We start from the raw sequence: 26,453 nt of genomic DNA, 5'->3' as shown, positions 1-26,453 counted from the left end.
TACCCGCGAGGTGAAAAGGCGTATTGCAGCTGCAAATAGGGCTTATTACGGACTTCGTAACCAGTTTAAGTCCCGTAGTCTGCAAACGAAAACAAAACTCGCGCTGTATACTACTCTGATTCTTCTGGTGGCTTTATACGGCCATGAGACATGGACGTTAAAGGAAGCTGATCGGAGAGCTCTCGGAGTATTCGAGCGTAAGGTGCTGTGGATAATACTCGGCGGTAAACAGGAGAACGGTATCTGGCGGCGTCGCACGAACCACGAATTGTATCAGGCAGGGCCTGATTTAGGGGGGGGGGTGGGTGCTCCATGGCCCCGGGCCCCCACAATTCTTATGTACCAAAACCAACCTATTTTGTACATTTTGGGGCCCCCACATACTGTCGGCCCCGGGGCCCCCTTCCGGCTAAATCCGGCCCTGGTACCAGGTGTATAAAGGGATGGATATTATTAAGCTTATACAACACGGCAGACTACGGTGGGCTGGTCACGTTGTTCGTATGCCGGAAGAACGTCAAGCGAAGATAATATTTAGTAGAGAACCCGGAAGAGGCCGCAGGCTTCGTGGAAGGCCGCGTACACGATGGCTTTTTGCAGTTGAAGAGGACCTGAGGGCGCTCAATGTTCAGGGCGACTGGAAGCGATTGGCCCAGGATCGAGTCCAGTGGAGAAGGATACTCCATTCGGCGTAGGTTCATCGAAGAGCTGTAGCCCATCAAGTATCAAGTAAGTATGAACCATCATTCTATTTAAAATAATCTTTTCAAACAGTTTGCTTATTGAAGAAAGCAAACTGATTGGGCGATAACTTGAAGCTTCAGCTGGATTTTTGTCCGGCTTTGGCGTTTTTCCATATATCTGGAAAGTATGCCAATTGAAAACATTTGTTAAATAAATTAACCAAAAAGGATAAAGAGCTCTCAGGAAGTTTTTTGATAAGTATGTAGAAAATACCATCATCACCCGGGGCTTTCATATTTTTAAATTTTCTAGTAATAGATCTCACTTCATCCAAATTAGTTCCCAACGAAGGGTCAAAAACATTCTCTTGATTGAGAATGTCTTCGAAGCTCCGTGTAACCTGATCCTCAATTGGACTAGTGAGACCTAGACTAAAATTATGGGCAGTCTCGAACTGCTGAGCAAGTTTTTGAGCCTTTTCGCCATTTGTTAATAAAATTTTATTTCCCTCTTTAAGCGCTGGAATTGGCTTTTGAGGTTTTTAAAGAATTTTCGTTAATTTCCAAAAGGCTTTCGAACTGGGATCCAACTTCGAGACATTATTCTCAAAGTTGGTATTTCTCAGAATAGCGAAACGTTTTTTAATTTCATGTTGCAAATCTCGCCAAATAACTTTCAACGCGGGATCGCGAGTTCTTTGGTATTGCCTTCGCCTCACATTTTTAAGACGGATCAGTAGCTGAAGATCGTCGTCAATAATAATGGAGTTGAATTTAATTTCACATTTAGGAATTGCAATGCCTCTGGCTTCAACAATTAAATTTGTCAAAGATACGAGAGCATTATCAATATCACTTTTGGTATCGAGAGGAATATCAACATCAAAATTCCTATCGATATACGTTTTATATAAATCCCAATCAGCTCTATGATAATTAAAAGTAGAGCTGATTGGATTATAAATGGCTTCTTGTGAGATTTCAAACGTCACAGGAAGGTGATCAGAGTCAAAGTCAGCACCAATTGGCCACACAGCTGATTTGAATCCGTTAAAACCAAATCAATTGTCGAAGGATTTCGAGTGGATGAAAAACAAGTTGGGCCATTGGGATATTGAATAGTATAATATCCCGCAGAACAATTTTCAAATAAAATTTTGCCGTTGGAATTGCTTTGAGCATTATTCCATGAACGGTGTTTGGCATTGAAGTCACCAATTACGAAAAATTTTGATTTGTTGCGAGTCAGAATTTGAAGATCAGCTTTCAACAAATTCTTTTGCTGCCCATTGCATTGAAAAGGCAAGTAGGCTGCAATAAAAGATTGAATTGTCCAAAATTTGTTTCAACAGAAACTCCCAAGGTTTCGAAAACTTTGGTTTCAAACGAAGAATATAATTTATGTTTGATACGTCTATTAATGACAATGGCGACCCCACCACAGGCGCTGTCAAGACGACTATTCCGGTAAATAAAATAATTTGGATCTCTTTTGATGAAAAGACCAGGTTTTAAATATGTTTCAGTTATAATGGCAATGTGCACATTATGAACTGATAGGAAGTTGAATAATTCATCTTCCTTACCCTAGAGCGGGCATTCCAATTTAAAATTTTCAAAGAATTATTTGGATCCATTAAAACGAAGTCCAATAACAATTCTTTGAGTAAATTTGATACCAACCTGAACTGCTTCAGTTTTCGTATTTGCTTTGAACATGGCATCAATCATGTGATGCAATTGTTTATTAAGAAAATCAAAGTCGGAAGCGGACATGCTACCTGAGTCGTCAAAACGAACGTTATTTCCCGTTGAAGAATGGGCATGAAAGTCATTCATCGTCGGTAAATTTTCGGAAATAAAATTTTGCCTGCCTGCAGCGATGCTAGCATAGGAGGGCGTGTTTGAAAAATTAGAATTCGACCAACTGCTCGTTACCCGTTGAGAGGTAGGAGGAAAATTTGTTCGTTGATTGTGGTGGGTATGAATTACTCGACCGGCAAATGATAGCGGATTTTGAGCGTTTGAAATATGTTTACCCGGCGAATCTGGGATCCTATTGGAATTTCCCGTCATCAATTTTGCACGGGAAGTCAAAACTTTTTTGCGTTAAGGGCATTCCCAGTAGGTAAATCACTACTTGGGCCTATGGACCCGGTTCCCGGCTCACTGCACAGAAAACTAATGATTTAAACTGTTTGGAAGTCGTAGGTGTATGGTTGATAATTTTTAAAAAGTCTCCCATTTATTTTTCACAATACTCAATATTTTTCTATCACTTGTTTTACTCCTAATTGATTCAATTGTAGAAAATAAAAATGTAGAATTCAAAATTTTACTCTCCGATGCCACACCACTGAGCCGGAGTGATTCTTTCCACTTTTACAAAACGGTATTATCGAATAAACACCTACCTGAAAATCGTCACAGTGCTCGATACAACCATTGCATGAAGCTGTTGATCACCACACCATAATTCTAAACACCCGCACTTCAATTATTCTTATTTGTTCGTTTCACTAGAACTTATTTAAACATACTAGAATACATTTTAAAATGTATTCACAAACCGAACAAAAATTCACCTCGGCCCAAGAACTTCTAGCCGCACCGTGCTGCCAAAAGGCCAGGATTATAAAAATGATCCTTCATCGTTAATAGGAAAATTGTCTAATATGTTGACGTTACCATGTTATTTAAAGTTCTCTCGATTTTAAAAGGTGAAATCAATATTGTTTTAAAGTATTTGGAAGAAATTTGGATGAGTTTGTATATCTTCTCAACCAAATAAAAATGATTATGAATAATACCATCTGACATCTTGTTGTCGTGGAACGTGCATATTTTTGTTTACATCGCATTTTCTACCGTCCCGAGAGAGAATGAGAGTAAAATGTTGAGAGATTGAGTGAAATTTTGCTTAGGCCGGGAACTGGTTTTTGTATGCCGGATTGGGAATCGCTATGACTGAAATGAGTGCTGCACCTCGTTCATTTAAATCAAATAAAAGCTTCTTTGAACGATATTTAGCACGAATAGCTATTTCTTAAGCAGAAGGGAACCCCAATACAGTCTTATATAGCCTACAAATTTCAGAAAAAGTTGCTTCCTGTCATAAATATCAATTAAATAATGCAGTCGTACGCATGTTAGGCCGGGAATGGGGTAAGAAACCCTAATTGGATTTATGATTGCCCCCACAATTAGCACATTTAAATTTATTGGAATCTTCTCTCACAGGACAGGCGTCCTTGGCGTGAGAGGTTCCACCACAAATCATGCATTTAGCATCCATGTGGCAATGTATAGTTCCGTGACCCCACTTTTGGCACTTACGGCACTGGGTGGGGTTTTGAAAATTTCCCCCAGGCCTGCGGAAATGTTCCCATGTAACACGGACATGGAATATAATACAGGCCTTTTCCAAACTTTTCATATTATTTAGTTCATTTTTGTTAAAGTGAACTAAATAAAATTCTTGAGAAATACCCCTCTGGGAAGTACCAGAGTGGGATTTCTTTTTCATCTTAATTACTTGGACTGGTGAAAATCCAAGTAATTGAGAAATTTCAATTTTTATCTCATCTAGTGATTTGTCATCACTGGGAAGACCTTTCAAGACGACTTTGAACAATCGCTCAGTTTTGTCATCGTATGTGAAGAATTTATGGCGCTTCTCAGTTAAATACTGAAGAAGACGTTTGCGATCGTCAAAGGATCCCGGCAAAACGCGGCAGTCACCCTTCCTAGCAATCTGAAATTAAACCTTGATCCCCTGAAGGTTACTCAAAATCTCATTTCTAAAGCCAGAAAACTCGGCAACAGATACCACAATTGGCGGAATCCTTTGCTTTTTCGCATGAATAGAATCACCTGGACTAGAGGTAGATTCGATTTGCTCAATTTCATCATTAATCAAATCGAACTGATTGCTCAGTTCGATAGGAGAAGAATTATTTCCGATATTACAGTTAGAAGGAATATCTGAATTCTCCAGCTTCCTTCTATTTTTTCCGCGCTTTGGCAGGACGGTCTTGAAACCTTGTTTCTTAGAAGGAAGTGGAGAATTCAAAGACTCCCCCTTCCTCTTGTTTTTATTAATGCTCATTGCTGAGCGTGGAGACGTGACCTTCTAAAAGGTTTTTTCCCAGAACGGTGTCCCTGCAGGATTACCACCGCTTGTCGGAATTTTACTTCCGCAAACGGGTCCAACGCAATACGAAGGCACGGGTCCTTGCAAAGATCGTAACGGGATCAGTGGGTACAAATAGCGCAGAGAAGCACTGTTGAAATTAAAATAGCTTCGGGTAGTATTAAAAACTTCCTTCCGCAAAGAGAGAAAATAGAACCGCACAGCACGAAAGCACGATGCGGTCTGAATATGATCTGTGTTATTCCACGCATCGTACGGCTATGGGTCGTTTTTCACATTCAATAGAACATTCGACATAACTTTTTTCTTGTATGTCAGTCAGCGGTTATGTCAATGAAAACAAATATACTCGCCCTCCTGATGAGAATTTCATGACTTTCCGGGGAAATTAATATTCATAGGATAGCAGTCTGGCAGTCGGAAAGAAAAATAAAATTCACGACCTAGATAATAAAAGGTTGTTTGTTGCTTGCATTTTGCATAAGTTCAATGTAAAGGTTACCCGAGAAGCAGACAGTGACTGACTAAGCATCTGCATTATTTAACTCGTGTTTCTCATTAGGGCTTAGTAAATAATTGATTAGAATGTCGCATTCTAATCAGCGTTTGTTGGAAATTACATCATTCGAACAAAACAAGAACAGTTTTTTACCAACTTATTCTAAAAGTTGAATCTATTAAAATGATTATTCACAACTTAACAGTAAAGGTTTATTTCAAACAATCAAAATTATTAATAATAAATAATAGTTAGGCCGTTACAAATATTTAATTAAAATTATGTCCTACTGGTCTCCGAAAAGTCAAGGGGTGGATAATAAAAAAAATATAAAAATGAAAAAAAAAATAAAATAAAAACTCCAAGGATTTGTTGAAGAATGTTTTGAAAATCTTCAAAAATATCCGAATTTTTGTTGTTGCAAAATCCTGGCAATCCACTCAGCGTTCACAGTGTTTCCATGAAATTGCGATGTGGGGAGCAAGCGGTCATTGCATTGTTGTAGTCATCTTTGGTGCCAACTTTGTCTTCACAATACAGATAATATCTTTGCGATGAGAGCAAATTTTCACTTTAATTGTTACCTTACTTTTTTAAATTGAATTACTCTGTGAATAATTTCTTCAGTGTCTTAGGTATTACACCCAAACAGCAGGTCATTTTCTTATCTTTAAAGAGAAATAATATGTTTTCAATATTTATTGAGATGTAGAAAATTGAAGATAAAAGTTTCTGGCTTATTGCAAGTTTTGATGCGTTTAAGCCACTTTCGTGGAAAATTTACATTTCATGATCGTTTTCGTTCTATTTTTCATACTTTCTTACTAAAAGTGTATTTCGCTGCTCTTTTTTACAAGTCCAAACGTATTTATTTAAAGACAGACGTAATGTTAAAATCTATTTTTACAGTTTCTGTCATTCTGTAGCACAACGTTATTGCTGCTAGTCAAACAATCAATTACATCCGTACCTTTCAGTAATATTTTACGATTCGATTTCGTTCCAGCACAATTTATTGGACGGCCCCCCATGTTTAGCAGTTATCATTTACACAATCTACTGTCATAAATTCGTCAATGATTTTTACTGCCCCCCCATTCGGTTGGTCAGAAAATGGCAACTAAACCGCCGTAAAAACGTCTTCAACGACCTACAGCAACAAAGCGCTACCACAAAATACTGGGCCCATTGACATGTGAAACCCATTTTTGTTGTGCGCCGGTTAGTTATGAGTCTGTTTCGTTTCTGAAACGCATAAATTTTTAAATCGTATTCATCAGCACCGTCTGGTGCGTTGATTTGTGCGCGCGCGCACACTCAGCACAGCATTGGCTTACCCTTCGACTCAAGCCATCCGCTCGGATGTTCAATGATGCAACAAAACTGCAGTCGTGGTCGTCCAATCAGTGGCATTACACCGAACCATTGGGTGTAGGTTTGGCTGTTCAATCACATATGAATAAGAATTGACACTTTACGACCGGTACATTGTGTTTGAGAGGTGTAAATTTCTTCATTCATAAAAATTTCATTGTTTCTTCCTTTTTTTATTGAACGAACTCCTTTTCGGATCCAACGATTGTATACATGGTTGCAGTAAGCTAAATGGGAGTGTAGGTGTATTGTCACCCTCATCTACGACAAAGATTGAGTTGTTCGAATTTGTAAGAAACATTTCAGAGATTATCTCAGCAAATGGGAACAATAATTTTTTTTTTCGTTTTTCAGGCCACGTTTTGACAAGTTAAATTGTCATGCATATGCAATTATAGCAATTCCTTACATTTATACATAGATCAATTTCATACTGTGAATATTAAATTGTATATTGAATCAAGTGTTCTAACGTATTCTTTGATAACATCATAAGTGCTTTCTTATGAATTCATAGCAGTTTGCGCAACAAATTATGAAAAAAAATCTGGCTCTAAGATGAAACCAAAAATTAACTGAGGTTTGGGCTATCTGGTTCATTGCTGGTTGGTACTACATTCATGTTTCTTCAGTATTTTCGATTGATTTTGATTCTGTTTTTTCGAGAATTAAGCTTTAAACAATTTCAGAAATTGTGAACAGGCATACTACAGTAAGCGTAATTACAGATGTTCTAGGTTCTCCAAATTATCTGGAGTTTAGCTCGTTTGGTCTCCCAGGTATACTACAGCTGATATGGAATCGAGTTAACTGTTTATGTCCAAACAGGCTCACAGAGTCCAAAGGTATGATTTACAATTCAGTTTTGCCCTGCGCAAATGTTAAGTCCAGAACGAATTAATTAGTATTTCTTTCCCGGATCGCGCTTCAAGATGCAACCAAAAATTAACTGAGGTTTGGGGTCCCTTATGATCGGTAGTGAAGAAATTTTTGGAAAAAAATGGAACGCGGCTTTGCAATCCAAAACGAAAGTTTGTTTGGAGTCCTGGAGATGTTTAGTGCAGAAGAAATTAATCAGTTTTGAAAGCGTGACCATGTTTTTGACGGAGCGTGACCATGATCTTTCGGGGTGGAATTCTGCCTGCTGCCTTCGAAGAGTCGTGTCTATATGTCTAGCCTCGAGCATCTCTGTTGATATGCGATCGACCGATTTCATGCTACGTGTGGCTGCATCAATCTTATGCAGTGATGGGGCTTCGGAGTTGACGTATGTTACGTCTAGCACCCTAATGCCAAGATGTTGATGGTTGATCGGGCGTCGAAACTTGAAGAACAATTGCTCGAAGTGTACGTTCCGAAGTACCAACGTTTCTGCTGGTCGGTAAGTAACTGACCTGTTGCTTTTTTCACTGGCATTCTTCTTCCACTCAGGCGTCGTGAAATATCGTAGAGGAGGCGAGTATTGCCTCTGCCAGTTGTTGCGGTTTCTCCCATTAGTCTGGCTAGGAGTGTACAGACGCTCCCTTGTCCCGTCAGTAGCGTCATTTAACTTCCTTCTTTAGAGCCGAATACCGTTGATGGGACTCATATTTGGTGGTTCTGGTTATTGCCAAATCGCTTAATATAAGGTGATAGTCAGACGCGACGTCAGCACTTGGTTTATTTTGGTTATCAAGAAGGCTAAGTCTCCATTTTTCGCTAATACAAATATGCTCGATTTGGAACTATGTACTGCGGACAGTGTCGTCATGCATTCAAGACAAAAAATTCAGCTTTTTGATTTCACTCCAGCTAAAGGATTTTATAGTCTTAACTAAGTAAGTTCAGTCGCTCCAGAAACTCCTCTGGAAGTTCGCTCCAGGGACTCCTCCGGAAGCTCGCTACAGGAACTCCTCCGGAAATTCCTTCCAGGAAGTTCACTCCAGCACTCCTTCGGAAGTTCCCTCTAGGAACACCTTCGGAAGTTCTCTCCAGTAACACCTTTGGAAATTCACTCCGGGAACACCTTCGGAAGTTCTCTCCAGGAAATCCTCCGGAAGTTTCCTCCAAGAACTCCTCCGGATGTTTTCTCCAGGAACTCCTCCGGAAGCTCCCTCCAGAAACTCCTCCGGGAGCTCCTCCAGAAATTTCTGCGCAAGTTCCTCCAGGATTTCCTGCCCAAGCTCCTCCAGGAATTCCTTAAAAATTCCGCCAAGAACAATTTATAAATTACTTTGCAAACTTTACACAAATTACCTACGGAAGTCGTCCAGAAATACTTCTAGAAATTTTCATGGTAATTCAATTGCGTATTCTTTTAGACAATCCTACTCGCATTTCTCGTACAACATATTTGCGTTAACAATTCCTGCAAGGTTATCTCCCAGGAAGCTCCATCAGAAATACCTCTGTTATTTTTTTCAGATTTTTTTTAGGATTTTTTCCGAAAATTTCTCCAACATATCCTTGGCAAATCAGACCAAGCACCTCCAGCGGGTCTGCGACGCTACGCATAAGAACATTAGGCATAAGTACGTTAAGCATAATTCTGCCTTCTTAGTGTCATGGGCTGTTTTTTGGATTATTTTATGCCTAACGTCCATTATGTCTAACGTACTTAAGCCCTCCTAGTAATTCGAACCAACTAAAATTTTACAGAATTCAGATTTTTTTTCGGAAAATTCCCTCAGAAACTCCTCCGAAATATCATTAAAAAAATCTCCTCCTTTTTTGATTAGCAGATAAAAGTGAGGTTAAAAACGAAGGATCATCATTCGATAAATTGATGATTGACGCATTCTATGCACTGTTTCTTGTGTTTAAAATGGAAGAAAATGTATGATAATGAAAACCCTGTTTTGATTTTTACAATTGCAGTGATAATAAAGCGTAAATTTTGATTCCAGTTTTGAATTTTTTCGAAACCTAACCTCACTTTTAATTGCCAATAGACTTTTCCAGGAATACTTACAAAAATACATTCAAAAATTTTTGCGGAGATTTCTTTAAGAACTTTGTGTTTCCCACATTCATCACATTCATCAACGTTAGTAATTGTCACTAATATGTTACATTGTATAATGAGGAATGTTTAACTGTTAATTCTCGCGCTTAGTTTTATAGGGGCGTAACTGTATTGATCGATTGGAATTTGCCTAGAAGACCTTTGGCCTAACCAGTTATTTGAGTAAATGGGTTTTCGTCGAATGAATTTCAGCCAAACGACAGGAAGGGGCAATTGGACGATAGACACAAGGCTGAAGGTGTTTGGCCCAATATGTCATTTGGCCGAACAAACTATTAAGTCAAAACCGATCCGGCCGACAATTTTATTGAGCTGAAATAGACATACGGCCGAAAATGTCATTCAGCCGACTGGCCATTTGGTCGAAAAAGTCGTTTGGCCAAAAAGTTGTTTGGTTGTTTGGAAGTAAGGCCAAACGGGTGGATATTTTTAACCATATTACCGTTCAGTAATCACAGTTTTTCGACCCAATGACCATTTCTGTCAAACATCCATTTCGGCATAACGACATTTTCGGCCTTATAACCTATGGGGTCGTACACTAATTACGTAAACACCAAGGGGGTGGGTGGAGGTGTTATTTGCCATTTTGAGAAGATTCATTAATTACGTAACGCAAACATTGACCTTTTTTAACCCCCCTCCACCCTACGTCACACTTTTTGTATGAAGCCTTTAAAATGTTTGTATGGATTGTCACATTTTGAGCAACCCCTCCTCCCCCTCTTAGCGTTACGTAATTTATGGATGCTCCCTTTCTTACGTTCCATATAAATAAAAAAATATTTGTTTGGGAAAAATCTTACATGGGGAGGGGGGTTGAAAACCCAGAAAAAATGCTTACATAATTAGTGTACGGCCCCTATTCACCCAAACGACCATATCAGCCAAAAGACGTATTAGGGAAGAGTGCTTTTTCGCCCAAATTACCAATTCGGATGTATGTTGCTTTGGGCAAATTAAATTTTTGGCCAAACTGTTTTTCGTTGCATAACCGTTTATTGCACAAACCTTCAATCGATCAAATACAATTCGCCTGGATGATTTTAGACTTAACATATTATTCGGCCAAATGATTTTCGGTCGAACGACCATTCTTCTTTTAAATAATTTTGCATTTAATTTCCGACGATTTTTTTATGGACAATACAATTCCCTGTAGAAATCCAAAGAAATTCCTTCAGAAATCCGATTTTTTTGTTGTTGTCAAACAGTTTCCCGTAAAAAAAAATTTAAAAAAATCGCCGAGAAGCTCTCAACTATTTTGGTTTAAATTCCATAAAACTCGCATCAGAAATTCCGAAGAATTTTCCTTAGAAAAATTTGAATCTAATTTTGTTTTGCTGATGTCCACATTTTGAACGATCTTCCGCGGAAAATTGAAGAATTTTCTGTGTAAATTTCGAAGAATACTCAATAGAAACTTTCCGTGGATTTTCCGATCATTTTCCTGTAGAAACTCAAACAATTTTCCTTGGAAATTCCAAAGTGCTTCCTTGGAAATTCCAAAGAAATATCAAAACTTCAAAGTAGTGGAAAGTCCGGAAATAATTTTCAAATTATTATCTTGGAGGAGCTCAGAAAATTTTCGAGAGAAGTTCATCAGATTTCTTCGACGAAATGCAAAAGATTCTCCCGTTGAAGTATTGGAAATATCCTGAAAAAATGCAGAAATTAAAAAAAAAAACAAACTTTTAAATCTCCACGCCGATTCACGCCGCCGCCGGCTAAATTGGCTTTCGGCGTGACGCCGAAAACGCTGCCGCCGCCGACCAAAATTCTGACAAACGCCGCCGCCGACAATTTTCGGACCGGCGCACACCTCTATATGCATCATGCAAAGCCTATTTTCTTGAATACGAGATGCTCATGGTACTCCAAAACATTCTGGAGTTCAGCCCACGGTATTTACCAGATCAATCAAGGTTTTATCAATGTTCTCGTCGTCAGTATAGATACTCCCCCAATTTGGTTCAATAAGCATTTACGTTTGATGCAAATTCAATTGTCTTGAATACGAGATGCTCAAGGTACTATCATTTTCGTCGGTATACTCTGAATCCTATTCAATAGGCATATACGCACCATGCAAACCCAATGTTCGTCCCGTACAAGGTACTCCAAAATATTTTTGGGTTTAGTTCATAGTTTCAACCAGATCAATCAAGACTTTAGCAATATCCTCATCATCGGCAAATCTGGACTTGAATGATCAAGTAGTTCAACCGTTCCGAAAATTTATGATAGAGGAGGCAGGTTCTTCTCTTTAAACATTGGATAGTAAGTAAATAAAATAATGCAGATTTAGTTCAATTAATAAAATTTCCATCCAAAATAAATCGCTCAACTAGTTGTTTCCAGATTTACATTCTCACCCCTCTAAAATACCAAATAGAGCCACAAAAATACAATGATCAGCTAACAAAAGCCGACCTCATGCGGCATATGAATCTCCAAAAAGTACTATTGATATCTATTCATTTTCGGTGAACAAATTTCTCGCGATTCCGGCACATCGCATTGTAAACTTCCATATCCCCAGGCTCCATCGTTACCCACGATCCATCTCACCGACAAAACTAATCATCTCGGCTTGATGTCGACGATGTTGGCTCTGAAGTTCTCTTACTTGCACGCTCTTCGGGCGGCGGCGCGGCACACTCAGCATGTGGTGCGTGCGGATTAAAACATTAAATTGAATCGTAATCATCTCGCGGTATCCTATCGCATTCGATACGCCGCCGACAACGCATTGCGAACGTTGGGGTGGCTATAAGAACTGGTTAACTTCCCAGTTCGCCTAGCAGGGCAGGGCATGCCTTCATCGTTATACCATGTACGCATGACAGGGGTCTCTAGTTAGCCTTACCAGCAAAGGCGTAGGATTGTCAATCTGGAGATGGCTGACTCGATTTTCGGTCTGGCTTATGATGTTTTCGGACGGGAAACATTATCGAATCTCTGGACATGTTCATGTAATGGCAGGCTTAGAAAAGCATTCAATCAACATCTATGGAAATTCTAATAGAAGGTAAAGTTCAAAAGTCGGCCAAGTTCCAGTTGGAATGTGAAGTCATTGCAGAAGAACAGCAAGATAACAGTGTGATGGTTTCACCATTGCATTGGTTGGATGGCTGGGTGTAGGATTGCCGAAAGAAGTATAATTTCATTAATTATCTCCAATCATAAATTGGCACTTCTGACAATGTACATTCTTCTCTTTTTGTTTGTTGACTTGGGTGTTCGGTGGGAATTTTGTGACTCATCTAATTCACAATTTACGTATCTCCCATGAGAAGGTGAAAAATTACTTCGCTATTCATTAAGATGGAATGTGAATGTGTGATAAGGTTAGTTCTGGAACAACTTATAATTATAGCAATGCTTACATTTCATTAGCCGACGCCCAAAAATGTTCACAATATTATTCATGTACTATCTACATTCATCACTTTAATCCGCGCTTAACCCGATTATTTCTATTACTAAACATGTCACGGAATTAGCTAGATCATTAGCTGGTCCTGCCAAGCAACATGGCCACATTCGTGTGTAGTATCACTGTTTGTAATCCTCTATCGCGTTTGATCGATGATTTCAATATCACAATTTATCAATGATTTAATCTAGCCACGTTTCAGTGTGGGAGAGGGAGGATCTAGCCCTAGGGAATATAGTAGGGGATTAATGTGCAAACACGCACGGTTCGGCTGTTTTGAACACCCGGAGTGCGTCGACAGCGGCACATAACTCAGTTCGATTTTGTGTGGCGAACGATCTCGGCAAAGCGAATGAACATTAATCATTCCCGCAAATAGATTAACCCAGTTTTTGTGCTATAAGATATTTGAATACTTACTCTAGGTACTCGGTGACAAAATGACGGGAGCATTTGGACCATGACCAAGGATGGGTGTTCTGGTCCAGCATTCGGGACATTATGTTCTGTTTTCCACTGGCTTCATTTCTGTAAGGAGCACACCGAGCGTCATCATCATGCGGCATGCTTAATCTGTAATTAAGTAGAAATAAATAATACTTTAAATCACATAAAACCTAGAGGTCATATATTATTATATTTATTTAGATTTTTTGAAAATATTGTATACTGTAATAAATTATTAAATCAGTCGAGAAATAATCATCACAATAAAACTTGAATGAATCAGCACCCGTGTCAGCACGTCTCGATCATCGCAACGGCAGATTACTGCAACCGATACATTTCGCACCAATCGCCGTTATTATCGATTGCGCTTTGGAATGGCAGAACGATTATCATCATTCATCGCGCTGCGTCGTGACCATTTTGGGAGTCAAAGCGGGCGGCGGCCAAGAGCTGTTGAGTTGATCCGAAAATCGAAAGAAATTAAGCGAAAATTGCACGGTCGTCAAATTGTCGTCGTACCATGCACGTTGCCACAAAACAACCTTTTCAAACGCAAAGAGATTCCTAAACCGTTTAATCAACTCGAGCGGACATGGCTCTTTGATGACATGCGCGTTTGACCCATGAAATGCTGTAAAAGTGGCGTTGCGAATTGTTTCAGTGTGGGTAACTGGATAGAACTCAATACTGGGTGAAGTTTGCACAGCGCATAAGGAGCGAAAATGGGTCATGACCATGAATCGCTGAGTTCAAATTCAATAGACTCTTTTAAAATTTACGGATGGTTGGACAGGAAAGGAATCGTTCACCGTACCCACTAATGATATGCTTTGGACTATTTGGATTGATTTGATGGACTGTGTTGCTCCGGTGATGGAATGATTTGCGAATTGAGGACTGTTTAGATATAAATGCTGCCCTATTCAATCTTCGATGCGATTACGTATGGTCTACGCTGAGGTGTATAATTTTAGGACGCCGTAAATGTAGTTGGGATAGACGTTTCACGAACAATTGCATCAATGTTTGCTGAAGATATGCTCTATGACGATGATTGTTTTGTGTAGCTCAATTATAACCACCCTCGGGTGCATTGAAATCTAACAAATGTAAGAATGGATTAATTGTAGTTTTCAAGTTGGATAACGGTCCTGGATAACATCGCAAATTCTCCTGGAAAAATAACTGGGGAAGGTGCATTTAACATATTATGTTGTGGGTCGGTTAGAAGCTAATTTTCATGAGCCATATGATTGGAAAAAGCTCGAAAGAATGCAATATGTGTACTACGAAACTACTCGTCTTCTAGTTTTTCAAAGGCTAATTAGATTTATTGGAGCCCTCCGGAGCGGTAAGACGCGCAGCTACAAAGCAAGACCATGCTGAGGGTGGCTGGGTTCGATTCCTAGTGCCGGTCTAGGCAATTTTCGGATTGGAAATTGTCTCGACTTCCCTGGGCATAAAAGTATCATCGTGTTAGCCTCATGATATACGAATGCAAAAATGGTATCTTGGCTTAGAAACCTCGCAGTTAATAACTGTGGAAGTGCTTAATCAACACTAAGCTGCGAGGCGGCTCTGCCCCAGTGTGTGGATTAGGGTGGCTCAAAAAATCGATTTTGCTCCACAGTGCTCATCTAATTCTTTACCATGTTCTGAGTGTCCTCTGAAAATTTGAGCTCATTTGGATTAAAACTGATTTAGCACAAGCCGTTTCAAGTTTGCATGCAAATTAGTATGGGGAAATTTATTTTTTCATTATACTGTTAATGACGTTCCCCCATTAAGCGCAGGTTAAAAGAAAACCTACATAGCTAAAAGGAATACTCAACAGCTTTCACCCAACGAAAATCGCATGTTGATTAATCACTCCAATAATTAGTAATCGATTTTAAGACAGGTTGCGAATCTTTAGTCATGATCATTAAACTTCTTTGAGGGCATCACTGAAATGTGCAGTGCAACATAGTAGCCTGAATTTGTGTGTGCTATCTTTCGCGCGACGAGCAGCAATGTTGCCTGTTGATGAGTTATGCAATTAGCTCCAGAAAACCACGGTATAGACTAAATTCGATTACTAATTATTGGGACGATTAATCAACATGCGATTTTCGTTGGGTGAAAGCTGTTGAGTATTCCTTTTAGCTGTGTAGGTTTTCTTTCAACCTGCGTTTAATGGAGAAGCGTCATTAACAGTATAATGAAAAAATAAATTTCCCAATACTAATTTGCATGCAAACTTGAAACGGCTTGTGCTAAATCAGTTTTAATCAAAATGAGCTCAAATTTTCAGAGGACACTCAGAACATGGTAAAGAATCAGATCAGTACTGTGGAGCAAAATCGATTTTTTGAACCACCCTAGTGTGGATGTAATGCCAATAAGAAGAAGAAGATTTATTGGAAACTAACGCCGCCCTACCTAGGATTTGAAAAGTTAGTAAGTAGTGATATCCATTTTCAACATAGCATTATGAATTACTGAAAAAGTTTGAAAACAAAAGAGTGGAAGTGGAAGACAAATGAGCTTGTTTTTCATTTCTAAGAAAGATTCCCATCAGAATCCGAAAAGGATTATCATCAGAATCCGAGAGGAATTCTCACCAGAATCCGAGTAGAGTTCTCATTGGAATCTCTAAAGAATTCCTTCCAGAATCATCGAAGAATTCCAACCGGGATCCAGAAGCATTAATACTGCATTCCTTTCGGTTTCGTTGAGGGATACCCAAGAATCTTTCGACGATTTGCTTCCGAATTCCACGACGGTTTGCTTCAAAATTCCTTGAAGAATTTATTTGGAGTCACTCGATGATTTACTTCGGAATCCCTCGACAAATTGCTTTGGAATGATTCGACGATTTGCACAAAGTTTGACTGTTCTAAAACACGAAAAATTTCTCGAGAAGAGGTAAGGGAAAATTTTGAAATCAAAATTTTTGTTTCTTTTTATGCAAAATATTTTAGAAACGCATGAAACGTCAAGATCTTGTGTTATCTTGCAAAAAAAAACTTTAAAAAAAATCTTATTGAAAATTGTTTTAAGTTTCTTTCGAGAGAATTACAGAGGAAATTCTAGGAATCGGTAACCAAATTCGTATTTCTCCGGAAATTCTATTGAAAAGGCCATCGTAAACTCATGCAAGAGCTGGAGCTGGAGATTTCTTCGGAACTCCATTTTTAGAAAAACCATACAAAATTTGTGTAATCCTTTTTGGAAGGATTTCTAACGGAAATGTTAAAGGTATTTCCAGATGAATTTTTCGATAAACTACTGAAGTAAGAATTTATTAATGGGAGAGATTCCCGAAAAAATATCTAAATAAATATCCGAAGGTGTTGAGGATTTTCTAATTAAATTTTTGGAGGAATGTCCGAAGGTATTCCTTAATAAAGTTTAGAAAGAATTTCTGGATGAAGTTCTGAATAAATTCCTTAGTGAAATTTCAAAGGAATTCCAAGAATTTCTTCCTAGAGTTGCGGGAGGGGTTTCTTGAGGAATTACTGGAAGAATTTGTTTAAAAAAGCTGAAATAATTGCTGATGCAACTTTTTAAAAAAATGAAAGAGTTCCTAATTCAATTTCCGCAGGAATTCGTAAGGCAATTTTCAAAGGAACTCATAAAAAGAATTCTCCAGAAAGGGTTTCCGTTGGAATTCCAAACAAATTCCCAATGGAACTTACCAAAGAATTGCCAAAGAAATTCCAAAAAGAATTCTCGGAGGAATCCCTAGCAGAATTTCCGAAGTAATTTCTGAAGGATTCGAGGATATTTTGAAAGGTATTTACGAAGACGAATTAAATATAATCGGAATTACGATAATAAATTGAAAGATTCCATTGAATATTCCTCATAACATTGCTTCGAAAATTCAAAGAGTGGAATTATAAGAAATTTATTAAAGTAATTCCGAAATTCCCTTACGAATTCTATTAGGAATTTCTTTGGAATATGTTTTAAGATTTCTGCCAGTACTTTCTCAAGAAATCCTTTCGGTAATTCTAGTTAGAATTTTTTGGAGTTCTTTCGAAATTTCTTCAGATCTACAGGAATTCTTTGCTTATTTATCCAGATGTTTTATAGCAACTCTTCCAGGGATATCTTTAGACCTTCGGAGATTCCTTTTGAAATTTCTCCGGAATTCCCTTTGAGCATTCTTTTGGGAATCCTTTCAGAAAACTCTTCAAATATTCTTTCAGGAATCATGCGGAAATTTCATTTAGAAATCTTTTTGAGAATTACTTTGAAAAATTAGAAATTTTATACGAAGTTCCTCCAGGAAATCCTTTCAAATTACCGTTAGAAACTCCTCCGGAAATTTTTTAAGGATGTCCTATTTCATTCTTCAATATTTTTGTGGAAGATTTCTTTCTACAAAATTTCCGGAATAATTCCTGCAGGATTTTTGAAAGAATATAACATTGTTTTACTGAAGAAATTTCTGAGGAAATTTACGAAGGCTTTTTGGGAGATTTGACGAAAGAATCCGTAGGGGAGTATTCAAATTAGCTAATTAGGGAAATTTTATAATTTATTCCTGGATGAGTTCTAGAAAGAATATCTGAAGGAGAAATTTTGAATACATTCTTGGAGGAATTTCAAAATGTATTTTAGGAGAAATTTTCAAAGGAATTTCCAAAGAACAACCTTAATGGGTTTTCGAAAAGAATTTATTAACGAGTTTCTGAAGGAATTGTTGAATAAATTTCTTGAATAGGAATCCATTTTTTTTATATAAACTTTTAGATTTCTACAGGAATTCATTCGGAAATTTCTTTAGAAACTTTCTTTTAGAAATATCTGAAAGAATCCCTTCGGGAACTCGTCTAGGAATTTAGTCGGGTATTCCTTTTATAATCTGGACAGTAGTAAAACAAAACACTATTTTGAATCTGGAATAAAGACTTCATGCCAAGAAGAAAAACCAAAAAATATCGTCATTGCAGTCGATCCATCATCATACTTCTTCGGATATTCGCAAGAATTCGGGAACGAGTTGCTTCGGAAATTTCTTCAGCATTCATCCAGATGATATTTCATGAATTTATCAAAAAGTTCGTTCGGGAAGTTTTCAATACATTTTTTCGTAAAAAATACCCTCAGGAATTAATACGGTTGATCATCCAGAAGTTCTTTCAGGCATACCTTCAAAAAATCCTCGAGGAGCTCCATCGAAAATTTCTCAAATTTATACATCGGTAATTCCTTCAGTGATTCATTACTATTTTTCTCACGGAATTTCTCCGAAAATCCTCCGCAAATAAATCTAGAAATACCTCCAGAAATTTCTTTAGGAATTCTTTCAAAAATTTCTAAAAAAAATTGTCTAAAAATACTTTTTGAAACTCCTCCGAAACTTCTCCTTCGGGAATTAATTTGGCAAATTTTCTGAAATTCAGAAATTCTTTAATGTGTTTCATTCCTTCGGCACCCATAATTCCGCCGGAATTCCGTTCAGCAATTTCCGAAGGAACTCCTGAAGGAATTTCTGAAATTCTTGTATTTCTCTGTAGATTCCTCCAAGAATTCATTCGGAGTTTTCTCCAGGGATTCTTTTGGCAAATTCTCAGGAAGTTCCTTAGGAGATAGAGCCAGAAATTCTTTTGGAAATGCATCAGGATATTGCTTCATAAATTCCTTTAGAAAAACCTTATAAATCCTTAAAGGAATATTTGCGTTTTGAGAACCTCTTCGAAATATCATTAATGAACTATTTAAAATGTTTTTTGGTCGGAATTCCTTCGGGAAATTCTTCGGCAATACCTACGAAAATTTTATTAGCGAAACCTTCCCAAATTCTGCTAGGAGAATTCCTTCCAAAATTTCTTTTGTAAATTTCTCCAGAAATTCCTGCTTCCTGCTAAAATGGGTTTAGGAATTCCCTTAAAAAATGCCTTCAGCAAATATTTCAGGAATTGCTCAAAGAATTTCTTCCGACAATTCCTTAATAAATCCCTTCGTAATTTCTTTAGAACATCATCCAGGAATTCTTTCGAAATTCTTTGGGAATCCCTTCGGAAATCCCTCCGGAAATTTAATTAGTCTTAAACTTTCGGATATTCCTTTGAAAAAAAAATCGGAAATCACTTCAGAAATTTATTCAGAAATACTTTTGAGAATCATTCGGAAGTCACTATAAGAATTCTTGAGGATATTTCATCTGGAAATTCCATTGAATATTTCTGTTAGAAACTCTTCCGAAAATTGCTTTAGTATTTCCTATTCTATTCTTTAATAAATTTCCTAAGAAATTATCCCAACAAAATTTCCGGAATAGTTACTTCAGGAATTTCGGGAAAAATCCGTGTGGCTACTAGAAAGAAAATCTTAATAATTTTCAAATTCCTAAAAAAAAAAATCCCAAAACAAATGCTAAAGAAATTTCCTAAAAGGATTTTTCCTAAACGAGTTTTTGAAGGTCTAAAACAATTTCTGTAGATATTTCTGATGGAAGGATTTCTTTAGACAACAATCTGTATGGTTTGTGCTTAACGTAAGAACGACACGACACTCAAAAGAAACGCGACGCAAGACAATACATAACACTTATAGTTCTTACAATCGTCAACAAGTGAAAATTTACCTTATCTGTCGACCAGTTTCGGGTGCGATGTCACCCATCATCAGGACAATGTCCAACGGGTTACGATTCGTACGTTGTTCGTACACGTCCGAAAGAGAGAGAAACTATTATATTTTGTTGGCAAGACTGAAGAGATACGTTACTATAGGTGGGTCGTCCTCGTTCATCAATGGTCTCGTGGTGTTTGTAATGTACATTGATTCCTATGCGTTGAGGCTCGATACATTTCTGATCGTTTTTATTGATTTTGCGTTCACCCAGTCTATGTTGTGACTTGTGACCACTAATTTCTGTGTGTGCTGCCACGCTGGATTCCTGGCTTTCCCTGTGTTACTGCGTTCCTGTGTTCTCGAAGACGAACCTTGATCTTGCGGCGTGTCGGCTCGTGTCGTGTCGGCCAATATAAACGGCTGATTTCTTTAGGTATTTCCGAAGAAATTTTCAAAAGATTTTTAAAGGAATTTACAAAGGAATTTCCAAAGGAATGTCTAAAAAAGCTTCCGAAGTAATTTTATTGTTTTGAAATCCCTTCTTTGAATTTCCATAGGAATTTCTGGATACAGTTAAGTCTCCCTAATTTGATGTTCTGTAACTCGACATTTTCCCACTACTCGATGAAATTCAAAGTCCCTTGAATCTAGCATACTGCGTTCTCCCTTACAAGATATTCTCCAAGTCGAAGTTATTTTCCAATGCATTTGGAAGTGAGATATGAGAAGTGAGAAATAAGATGTTAGAACGTGAGAAATTCGAAGTGAGGAGTGAGAAATGAGAAGAGAGGTGCAAAGTAAGAAGTTAGAAGTGATCAGTGGGAAATGATATGCGAGAAATTGGAAGTGAGAAATTCAAAGTGCGAAGTGAGTAGCAACAAGTGCAAAGTGATAAGTGGAAAGTTAGTAGTTGGAAGTGAAAAGTGAGAAGTGAGAAATGAGAAGTCAGAAGTAGAAAAATGAGTAGTGAGAAGTGAGAAACAAATATCACTGTTTGTGAGAGGTGAAAAGTTAAGTAAAGTAAGTGAGAACTGCAAAGTAAGAAGTGAGAAATGAGAACTGAGAAGTTAGAAGTGAGAAATTCAAAGTGCGAAGTGAGTAGCAACAAGTGCAAAGTGATAAGTGAAAAGTAAGAAGTGGAAAGTTAGTAGTTTGAAGTGAAAAGTGAGAAGTGAGAAATGAGAAGTCAGAAGTAGAAAAATGAGTAGTGAGAAGTGAGAAACAAATATCAATGTTTGTGAGAGGTGAAAAGTTAAGTAAAGTAAGCGAGAACTGCAAAGTAAGAAGTGAGAAATGAGAACTGAGAAGTTAGAAGTGAGAAATTCAAAGTGCGATGTAGTAGTGAGAAGTGAAAAGTTACAAGTGAAAAACTAAAAGTTAGAAGTGAAAAATGAGAAATCAGAAGTGAGATATAAGAATCAATCATCAATCACTTCTGATTTCTTACTTTCCACTACTCGCATGTTAGTGCACATCTCACTACTCAATACTTACTTAAATTTCTTAGTACTCACTTCTCACTACTCTACGCGCATTTCGGACACCTCATTTCTCACTTCTCAGTTTTCGCAGTTCACTATTCACTTTGAACATCTCTCTACTCACTTCACTTAATAAAGAAATAAAATTTTAATTATTCTGCCAAACCGCATTCGGTCAAATATGAATGTGTTCCCTATCTCGATACCGCCCTAACTCGATGGTCCCTTCATTATCGGGTAAGGGAGATTTCACTGTATATCTCCGAAGTTATTTACGGAAGATTTTCTGGGGAAATCCTAAAGAGTTCTTGGAGGAATTTAAGAATATCGGAAATGTCTTAAGGAGTTTCTTTGACAATTCCGTTAAAAATTCTTGCTGGGAATTCCGGAGAAATTATTGGAGAAATTTCCGACGGAATTGAATTTTCGATGGTATCCGAAGCCATTCCTGAAATAATTTTCGAAAAATTTCTGGAAGTATTCTTGATTTTTTTTGGAAAAATCCCGGAGGTATTACTTTGAGAATTATTTAAGATATTTATGAAACAATGTCAGAGGATAATTCCCTAGGAATTCTTAAGAATATCCGAAGAATTGTGGTCATTTGTGGTAATTGTGGTAATTGGATTTGGAATTGGATTTTTTTTTTGAAAAATATGCTGAAACATTCCTGGACCTTGGTGACCTTTTCAATAACAGACGATAAAATGCACTAAAATTTCGGAAAACTTGAAACTGCCTGACTGATTTTCGCTTTCAATTATAGTTTGTGCTACTGATGCCAAATTATAAATGAACCAATTAGGCCAAAAATGCAAGTGCTCCACCACTACCAAAACTCTGGCGCCGCCAGTGGAATCCAACAGCTTTTTGTTTGAAAGTATTGGTATCCCATAATTTATTTTCGCATGATTTTTGTTTTACGAAGACTTCGAAGAGTAATCCAAATTAGACGGGAAGCCTTATGTCAAATAGTTACGAATATGTGTTTTAATTCTGCTGTGTAAATCATTATAAAAAAAATATGTAACATTGAAACATGTAACATGAAACATTTTATTGGGCTAAGAAGAGCCTATACGGGACTTATGTCGAATTCGTTTTTAAAAAGTTCCAACCTAAGTGCTGTCAAAGTGTTTTTTTATTCGCTCAGGTTGGAACTAGGTTCGCACTAGTTCCAACCCCAAAGCTGTCGGGTTCGCACTGTGTTGTTTCACGTTTTCGCACCGGGTTCACTGTCAAAACCATGTGAGTGGGTGGGACTGGGCGGTATAAACAAGCAGAGGGAAAAACGAAACTGTCTGTTATTCAAATAAAATGCGCAATGAATTTTTTTTTTCCGGGGGTTTTGTTATATTTGTTATTGTAGTTTTAAATGAAATTAATCCGGTACTGTTGTCTAGATTTAGTTTTAAAAATTATTTTTAGGGAAGTTATTCATAAGTTCATTCAGGGTTTTTTTTCTCACAGATTGTGTCCTAAATTAGGTCGGTGGATGGAAATAGTTTGGGAATTCTTCTTGAAACCCGTTCACAAAATCCGCTAAGAATTGTCAGAAAAATATATTTGAAGAATACCGAATAGAATTCTTTCTTAAATAATACCCAGAATTTATTTTGAAATTCTTCCAAAAACTCTTTTGCGCGTTTCAGATTTTAATTCCAGTAATCCTTTCTTGAATTCATTAGCGATATCTTTCAGGTATTTCTCGATATTTTTTTTCCAAGAGATCCCTTCTAGATGAATTCCTTTAGAAATCTTCTAGCAATATCTAGCTCTGAAAGTTGCTTTAGGAATTAGTTTGAAGGAATTCCTCTGAAAGTTCTTTGAGGAATTCCTCCGGAAGTTCCTTGAAGAATTCCTCCGGAAGTTCCTTGAGGAATTCCTCCGGAAGTTTATTGAGAAATTCCTTCGGAAGGTCTTTAAGGAATTCCTCTGGAAGTTCCTTGAAGAATTCCTCCGGAAGTTCCTTGAGGAATTCTTCCGGAAGCTCCTTGAGGAATTCCTCTGGAAGTGGAGAGCTCTCCCGGAAGTTCTTGGAGGAGTTCTACCGGAAGTTCTTTCAAGAAATTCTCCTGGAGGAACTTCCGGAGGAATTCCTGAAGGAAATCCCGAAGGAACTTCCGGAGGAAATCCTGAAGGAACTTTCTGAGGAAATCCTGAAGAAACCTTCGGATGAATCCTTCAAGGAACTTTCTGAGGATTCCTTCATGGAACTTCCGGAAAAAATTCCTCAAGGAAGTTTCGTAGAATTTCTTCAAGGAACATGTAGAGACGAAACCTGCGGGGGAATTCCTGAAGCAACTTCCGAAGCAAAACGTTATTGTGTTTTCTATGTTGGTTTATTTCAGAAGGAACTCCTAGCATTAATGTAGCCTCTCAACTCAGGAATTTGGTCCGCAGATTTTTTCCCCCTGTATTTTTGTTTTCAGGATTTGGGCACGGAAAATCAAAATCCCGGCCCCATTGAAAATGCACGGGGCCCAAAATCCGGCGGAAAATATTCCCGAGGTGTGAGGCTACCTTTATCAGAAGGGGTGGCGAGGAAAAAAAATTGCGTTTCCTGGAGATTTTTTATCACATGCTTCTCAGTGTGTTCCAAGAAAAAAAAACTTTTGCAGAAATACGTTGTGATTGGAATTTCAATTTGATTTATTAGATGAATTCTTGTAGAATAGAAAATCTTCGTTACATGAATTCTATGCGGAATTCTTGGTATAAAAATGTGCACGGGATTATAGAATATAATTAAATACATATATCCGCCGCCCAAAAGTAAATTCCATTAGCATTAGCATTAGCATTGAGCAATTCGCACAAATTCGTAGGTGGTACAAGCCTGGATTATTGTATGAGAGTAGCATCACTTTCATCCGTTACCACAGATATTGATTTGGGACTAATCACTATCTCTTAGATGGAAGCAATGCACTCTCCAATAGTCCAGATCTGTCCTAGCCACGTCCTTGCGAATGCTGTGGAAGAGAAAGGATGATTGGTTGGGCACCTACATAAGAAAGTTGCAGAAACTCTACGACCTCTCATATGTGCCACGGGAGGTTTTTTTTGGAATTGTTAGTGTGGAAGGTTATAATCAGAGGGGCGACAACGGATTTTTATCATATGGAGTTTGGCAAGTATGACAGTACCCTCTTATTTGGCGCATAAATTCATACTCCAATGTCAAAATGTTCATATACTATCATAAATTGTGGTGGTATTTGTAAAAAAATATAATGTTTACCGTTTTTACAAGAGAGAGTGGTTTCGAAAGCACATATTAAATTAAAGATTGCAACGAACAAAATACACCAAATCCGTAAAAATGTAGTGTTTTCAGTTTATTCCTTTCGCGAAATATGCAGATAAATAATTATGTTGGTAGAAGAAACTTTGTGCTGAGCAGAAACAGTTGTTTCTTGCATTATCCAAACTTTATGCGTTTCAGAACATTCTCACTCACTGCAGTGTTTATTTTTCATAGACTACGGCGTAGTGTTAGTGCCGTCGGCATTCGCTCGATTGGAGGCAACAAATATTTGACAGCTTAGCACCCGCCTGGTTATAACAGTAGGAATCGTGTTGGTAGAACGTGAAACACAGAAAGAACTATGATAGAAATACAAAGTAGGAAAGGGACGAGCCTGGAATTGAATCCACGACCTCCTGCTTATAAGGCAGAAGCGGTAGCCACTAGACCACCGAGCTCGTCGCCCAAAAGTAAATTCCATTATCCGCAAAAATCAGTTCACGCACTTAAACATTTTTATTTATCATGATCTGATTAGTCAAGGCCAACGCACTGCCAGTGCACTGGATGTCCTGGATCATATGTTTCGAATCAAAACAAACACGATGCTACGCACACCAACATATCCAATGACAGATGGAACTGAAAATGTTTTTTTATTCGACGAATTCGACATTAGGTGAAACAGAATTTCCATGGTCAACTGTGATGAAAAGAAGAACAAGAGTCAAAACAAGGAAAAAAGAAGCAGCGTCTTTGCAAGTCTCGTCTCAGCTACCGGTGTTTTCGTGCTCTACGTGAAATTTTGTTCTAACTGAATGTTTAGAACAATACAAAGAAGCGTTGACTCTTTTCTGATCGAATGGGCCAAAAAATTGATATTCTATCTAGAAACGGTTAAGATATTAACGTTCAAACTCATAGAAAGCACAGACGTAGTCCTACTTCAAAAAATTTAAGTGATTATAGTAAAACTTCACTTAATTGAAATTATTAAAACATATTAGGTAAGTAAACATACTTAAAAAAATGAAAAGTATACAAACATACAGTAGACAGATTCAAATAATAACTATGAACCTGTCATGTAATGCATTATGAATCCCAATTCTGAAAATAACAACAAATTAAAATCCGCAGCTTAAAGCATCCTCCCAGATGAAACGAGCTTGCCTCCGGAGACCTGTGCGCCGAAGTATTTGTGAGCGGCGGCGGCGTAAGGCCATTTTTACACCGGCGGCGGCGGCGTCGGCGGCGTCACGCCGTAAGCAATATTCGGCGGCGGCGGCGGCGGCGTGAATCGGCGGGAAGAACTTTGAGCAGAGAAATAAAATACGCGGCACATGATGCTTTTCAATGAATTTTAGGGTTTTTTTTTGTACAATTGCTAGCTCCAGTCAGACTGATGGGGTGGACATCCTAATAGATTGTATCTCCACAGCAAAAGTTTGCATTACATCCTCCACTACGACATTGCCGCTTCACAGATATTCCTCAGAAAATTCGAAAAAGGTATTACCTATAAGAATTCATTTAGAATTTTCCCAATG

At 37.9% G+C, this 26,453-nt stretch overlaps 1 protein-coding gene across 4 annotated transcripts in view; it reads right to left on the bottom strand.

The window, feature by feature from the left end:
* Window positions 1-26,453, bottom strand: part of LOC134219229 (A disintegrin and metalloproteinase with thrombospondin motifs 1) — a 740,918-nt gene that overhangs the window by 58,037 nt on the left and 656,428 nt on the right. For all 4 annotated transcript variants that reach the window (XM_062697927.1, XM_062697929.1, XM_062697930.1 and 1 more), the window contains exon 10: window positions 13,573-13,725. In XM_062697927.1, coding sequence (XP_062553911.1) covers window positions 13,573-13,725 — 153 coding nt within the window. The remainder of the gene's footprint in view (window positions 1-13,572; window positions 13,726-26,453) is intronic.

This window comes from Armigeres subalbatus, chromosome 3 (genome assembly GCF_024139115.2).
Source record: "Armigeres subalbatus isolate Guangzhou_Male chromosome 3, GZ_Asu_2, whole genome shotgun sequence".
Lineage (NCBI taxonomy): Eukaryota > Metazoa > Arthropoda > Insecta > Diptera > Culicidae > Armigeres > Armigeres subalbatus.
This window is presented reverse-complemented; position numbering and strand designations above follow the sequence as displayed.